Source organism: Vombatus ursinus, unplaced genomic scaffold (assembly GCF_900497805.2).
Source record: "Vombatus ursinus unplaced genomic scaffold, bare-nosed wombat genome assembly UNPS02014798.1, whole genome shotgun sequence".
Lineage (NCBI taxonomy): Eukaryota > Metazoa > Chordata > Mammalia > Diprotodontia > Vombatidae > Vombatus > Vombatus ursinus.
The window spans coordinates 72,894,820-72,900,819 of NW_020954576.1; the positions used below are offsets into that span (position 1 = coordinate 72,894,820).

At 42.5% G+C, this 6,000-nt stretch overlaps 1 protein-coding gene across 1 annotated transcript in view; it reads right to left on the reverse strand.

Annotated features, from left to right (window-relative positions):
- LOC114050094 (inactive phospholipase D5) overlaps positions 1 to 1,674 on the reverse strand; it is a 394,466-nt gene extending 392,792 nt beyond the window's left edge. Inside the window, exon 1 of the mRNA XM_027871647.1 lies at positions 1,205 to 1,674. Coding sequence (XP_027727448.1) covers positions 1,205 to 1,393 — 189 coding nt within the window. The 5' untranslated portion in view covers positions 1,394 to 1,674. The remainder of the gene's footprint in view (positions 1 to 1,204) is intronic.
- Between the last annotated feature and the right edge of the window lie 4,326 nt (positions 1,675 to 6,000).

Sequence of the window (6,000 nt, forward strand, 5' to 3'; positions counted from 1 at the left end):
CCTGTGAAACCCTGTTGTAACTGTAAAGCATTAGAGAGACATGAGGAGGAGAGAGAGAATTCAGTACCCTATGCAAAGGCTGGAAACGTATGATTTCGAGGAGTTCTTATCCTTTCATCACAACTGGAGATATAGCCTGAATACAAGACCGTAATATGCTATGATCACAAGCACAAGGTGGATTATGCAGCTCAGAGAGATACTCTATTCACTGTAACTAGTTGTACTGCACTCTTGACTTATTTTTTCCCAGGCTCATCTTTGACGTTTGACTTATGGAGGTTCTAGCAAATACAATTTATGTAGTTTGAGGAAATATAATTTTGAGGAAGAGTGGGGATGGGAGATAGGGGGCTTTTTCCTTCCTGACAAAGATAGCCTCAGACGTCTACTTAAAAGAAGAAAAATCTTCTTCACGCATTGTAAACTTAACTTCAAAGCACCCACCCCTGTTATCCAGTCCTCAGTGTAAGTCGTACTAGCAGGTTTGTGTGTTTCCCACTGATCTGTTCTGTCTTCTGCCTTCCTTCGGTTCACGCACATTCCTCTGGTTTGGCTCAACTCTGGAGCGTACCTATGAGCTTCATCACAATGGACACTGCAGGAAAACTCTATCGGAGTATGCACTTCATCTTCACTAGGTAACTTAACTGCTCCAAGTTTATGGAAGCTTATGTGTGTGAGAGAAAAATGAAAATTCCCCTAATAGGCATCATAAACGCACTTTAAAAATACATCGAATGCAAATTGCATTCATCAGATCCACCCACGGTAGCGGATCCTCCGCAAATCTCACCTTCCCCCACTCCCCAACACACATCCCGCACCCTCAAGAAAACACTACATGAGCCTGAGTTGTGATACAAGGGGTTGTGCTCTGAAGGGAATCCTTACCGTCCACTCCCCACAGGCTGATCATTTACCAAAAGAAAGTGCAAAGCAGGAAACTAGCACGTTGAATGCGGAATAAGAAACCAGTTTTTAGGGTCAGCCAGAGAGCAAGACAGCAAATAGGGAGACCCAAGGAGGTGTCTCTGGACTAGCAACCACTTCTTTCTCCCATCGTAACCCTTCAACCCAAGCAACTAACCACCCTCCCACCTCAGACTCCAGAGCAACTCCCTGGCATCCTCGGGGCACTTGAAGGACAGGGGCAAGGAGCGGGGCCAGGAGTCCCACTGAAGGAGGTGGGGGAGACCCTTACGTGCTCCAATTTGTCTTTCCTCCGGAGCCAGACACTGGCACTGTAGTCTTGCTGTTTGACGCTGCTGTAGAAGTTCGCACCTACTCGAGTGAGGCTCGGGGAGGGCTCCTTGGGGCGGCTTTTGAGCCTCATCTGCTCGAAGCCCTCGTGGGGGGAGGACGAGAACCACTCGTGTTGCCGGATCTCCATCCTGACATGACAAGGCTACGGCCCCTGTCCTGGGGAGGGAGTGCTTAGGGTGGGGGTTAGGAGGGAGGAGGAGAGAGAGAGAAGAGGAGATTGAGAAGGGGGCAGGGAGAGGAGGAAGCCGAGGCAGAAGTGCTAGCTGATGGGGAGTGGTGGGGCTGAATGGCAAGAGCAAAGGAAGAGGAGAGAGGAGGCAGTGGGAAGCTAGCTGAGCTCCCTGGAGAAGGTGGTGATGGAGGAGGGGAGGAGGAGGAGGAGGAGGAGGCTGATGTCAGGGTTTGAGGAGGTGGGAACGGAGTGGGGGACAGAAGGGGGAGGGGGAGAGGGTGTCCAAGCTCCTGGAAGGCAGCCGCGCCAGGTGCAGGTGGCTGGCAGTCTCTGTCGCCCGGCCAGCTGCAGTCCAGGACAGACACCTCACAACCAGGCTCCTTGCGGCACCGGCTGGGACTGGGGGGCAGGGGACTAGGGAGAAGGAAGAGAGAGAAGGAGGAGAAGGCGGCCGGTAGCGGTGGCAGGGCGGCGGAGGAGGGGGGGGTTGAGGGGAGTGGGAGTGGGAGGGGCCGGTGCTCTCCAGCCAGCCCGCAGGTTGGTGCAGTGAGCAGCTGAAGCTGCTGCTGCTGCTGCTGCTGCTGCTGAGGTTAGGAGAGGAACACGGAGTCCAGCTGCCTGAAGCCGCCCAGCTTCCTACTCCTCCTCCACCCCAGGATGAGGCAGCGGTGGTCCCCTGACCGTCTGTTCTCTGAAGGGATTTCACCTTGTCCTTCTGGTTTTAACTTTAAGGGACACATTTCAGAAAGGGAATCCTTTCTTCATCCCTCCTTCTTTTCCTCCCTCCTCTTCCTCTTCGGGCAGTTCAGGAGATGGATAGGGTAGGAAAGACATTAAGGCAATCACTTCACTCCTTTCCATACACACATCCATCCATCCATACATCCATCCATTTATCCATCCATCTACCTTCCGTCCTTCCCAGTCCCCTAACTTTCTCTTATTTCCTTTTCTTCACTCTAAAAGTTGAATAACTTCCCATTCAAAGAATTCATTAATGCCTTCTAAGTGTATTGTGGATGTAGAAGGGGTTGGGTGGGGAGGGGGAAGAGGTCTGCCAGGTTTTATTCCCAGAATGCTTTCTTCCTGGATAATACTTTGCATGTTAGGTGCAGTAATGCAAATATTCCAGGGTGCATTAACATTTGTCCTTAACTGGCATTGTTAACATCATGACTACCACAGCCCAATGTAGCCACTGAAGCTTTCCAGTAGCCTAGCCCCACCCCATCCCACAAAGTATATTTCCCAAGTGGATTTCATGTTTCTTAGTAATAACACTCTGTCTATGCTTCCAATCCATCCCTTTAAATGTAATGTCCTTAGGCTGCTGTTCAGTTCTCTTATGTGTTCCTAAATGTCCATAGTCAGGCTTTCCTTCCAGGGCTTTTATCAGCTGATCTATACACCCACACATAGTACTGAGATAGGCAGGAATAAAAATTAGTACAGATGATTTGATGCATTAATAATTAAATTTAAACTGCCCCTGTTTGCTTGCTTTCCTTACAGCCAACATTTGAGTGTTTCAGATTTTACTAGAGAGCACAAGACACTGTAGTTACTGGTTTTTCAGATCAGTTAAAAGGTATTGGAAATGAGTTTCAAAGATGTAGAGTCAGAGCAGAGTGGATATCATGAAAAGAGTCGTGGATCTGGAGTCAGAAGACTTAGAGGAAGATGGGGAAAGAGAGATCATAAGGAACTCTACCTTCTCAATGCCACCTTTAAAAGGGGGTAATAGGAATGTCAAAAGAAAGAAAGAAAGAAAGAAAAGAAAGAAAGAAAAGAAAGAAAGAAAAGAAAGAAAGAAAGGAAGGAAGGAAGGAAGGAAGGAAGGAAGGAAGGAAGAAGCAAAGCAACCAGAGACCCTTACAATGAAATAAAAAAGAATTAAAACCAAATTGAAGATCCTTCCCTGTATTAATTATTTCCTATTATCCTGTATATAGCTTGAATATGTTTGTTTGTTGTTTCTCCCATTAGACTGTGAGATCCTTGAAAGTAGGGGAAGGTTTTTGCCTCTGTTTGTATCTCCAGTGCTTAGCACAGTGCCTGGCACATTGTAGACCCTTAACAAATATTTAGTGACTGATTGATTAAAACAAATCAGAAGACCTTGTTTAGTGTCATGCTCTGCTACTTTATTTAGTTAGTTTTAGTGTGTGCTTATGATTTCCTTAGTTTAGAGAACTCCCAAGACAGAAGCAGATTTACAATCTAAAATAGCTCCCTGGGGAACTGGGATGTTATATAACTTGACCATGGTCATACAGCTAATATGTGTCTGAAGCAAGACTTAGTACATTTACTACATTCACAAATCTTATAGATCTTATAATATCTTATAATATATAATATATAATATTCTTATACTATATATATAAAATCTTATACTAATCAGACTTCCTACCTCCAAGGTCAGTCCTCTAGCCAGTATTCCTTGCTTCCCACAGCATAAACTGAACTTCAGTTTACTCATCAGTAAAATAGGAATAATAATATTCTACTCTCACATAGGATTTTTGTGATATGTAAATTAGATAACGTTTGTAGTCTTAAAACCCTATTGTTTCTTCTTTCTCCTTCTCCTCTTCCTCCCCTCCTTCCTCCTCTTCCTTCTCCTCCTTTTTTCTCCTCTTCCTTCCATATGTGTATATGTATGGGTGTGTGTGTGTGTGTGTGTGTGTGTAAGCAAGCTTTATTATATTCATAAACACTTGGGATTTAGAACCAGATAAGGCCTTAGAGATCGCTAGTTCAACCCCCTCATCTTATAAACAAGGAAACTATGACCTATACATGTAAAATAACTTATTCAATGTTACACAGAAGTAATTAGCAGAGCCAGGATTCAAATTAGGAGGCCTGACTGCACCATACTATCTTATTTTTTGATTCCCAAGAATAATTCATTCATCTTTCTTTGTCCTGAAATGTGGTTAAGGGTCCCAGAAGCATCCTACCTGGTAGGTTATTCAGATGGATTTTAAAATAAAGAAGGTCATATCTTATAAAGCCTCTTAAAGGCAGAGGGCTATCTTCATTCCCTTAGTATCTATCGCATGAGTGATTGATTGATAAACTAGCATTAATAAAAATAACAGACTTATTTTTGACACATTCCTGAATAACAGTAATTTTCAGGAAGAATTTCTACTGAGAAGCATGATCAATTTTCCAAGTGATCTAAGTTGTATTAGCCATTCAGTACTCTCTGCTAGGATGTTATCTTCAGACTTGAGAGAAGACTTGCTTCCAATCTGTTTCTATAATAGTCAATTAATAAATATTTATTAAGTACCTACTATGCTCCAGGTACTGTGCTAAGCACTGAGAGTACAAAAAGAGGCAAAATAACAGTCATTGCCCTCAAGGATCTTATAATCTAATGGGGGAGACAGCAAACAAACAAATACATATAAATGTTCCATCTGTCTTCTTATACAATACAAATATTAACATACAATTAAAATATACAATGCACGATTAAAATAACCCTTGGCAAGTGCTGAGGTCAGAACAAATGCCCATGGTTATAATATAAGTATATTATAGCATGCTTTTTCTCTAAGAAATTTTTCATGTTTTATAGAATATGATTAAAACAGAGATATGTCCAAATCTGAGTCAAATGAAGTGTGTTTTCACAGAGGTTTACTGTGCTAAGATTTAAGTAATGTATTTCAGGACTTCACGAAAATGCTCAAAGATCATTAAGAAAATTATTCAGTTCCTCAAAGGCAATGAAGTACACTTTATCTGAATCAAGATTTTCCATGAAACAAGGCTTATCTTTTTAACGCCCAGCCATATACGGCTTTGAGTCCTGGAATACAACTATCTAAAAGATTTGAAGATGAATATCATCCAAAGGACAATGGGAAGGGGCATGACGGACATGAAAAGATGGCAACACATTATGAAGGAGGAATTTCACAGGAGAAGTGGTATCATTAGAAAGCATGTCATTAGAAAAAAAAATGTATGAATGGAAAAAAAAGGAGGGCAGCATTATGACAAAAGTGAACTCTGACTGATTAGCAACATACCTGCTCCATTGTTGTACTTGTAATATCAAGAGAATAAGACAAAAGCTACCAACAGATTGGATGCACCTCCTGGTATGGATTTACAGAACATGGCCAAGAGTCATGTAAGATGGACCAACGTGGACCTGTCATTGTGCATTGTCGAAAAGAGAAGAGTCACTGATGAGATCATAGGTAAATTGGAGCACTGAACCATTTCAGATTTATACAAGATGATTTCCCACTCGCATTCAGGCCCTCAGAATGAAGGATGATTCCTGGTAATACACTAAAATCTAACAAACTTAGTCTTCAAAGAATGTAATTATGTCACAGTCCAAAACACTGGAGTACAACTGTGGTACATAGATAAGGCAGAACTCAAGTTGGCTTCAAGCTTTCAAAAAGTAACAGTCTTGCTTGACTGTTTCCTTATAGAGTATTGTTAAAATTACTTTTGAATAGATGTCTGCAAATCTGTAAGAGCTGTGAATGCAGTGAATATAGTAATCAATTTTTAAAAACAAACTA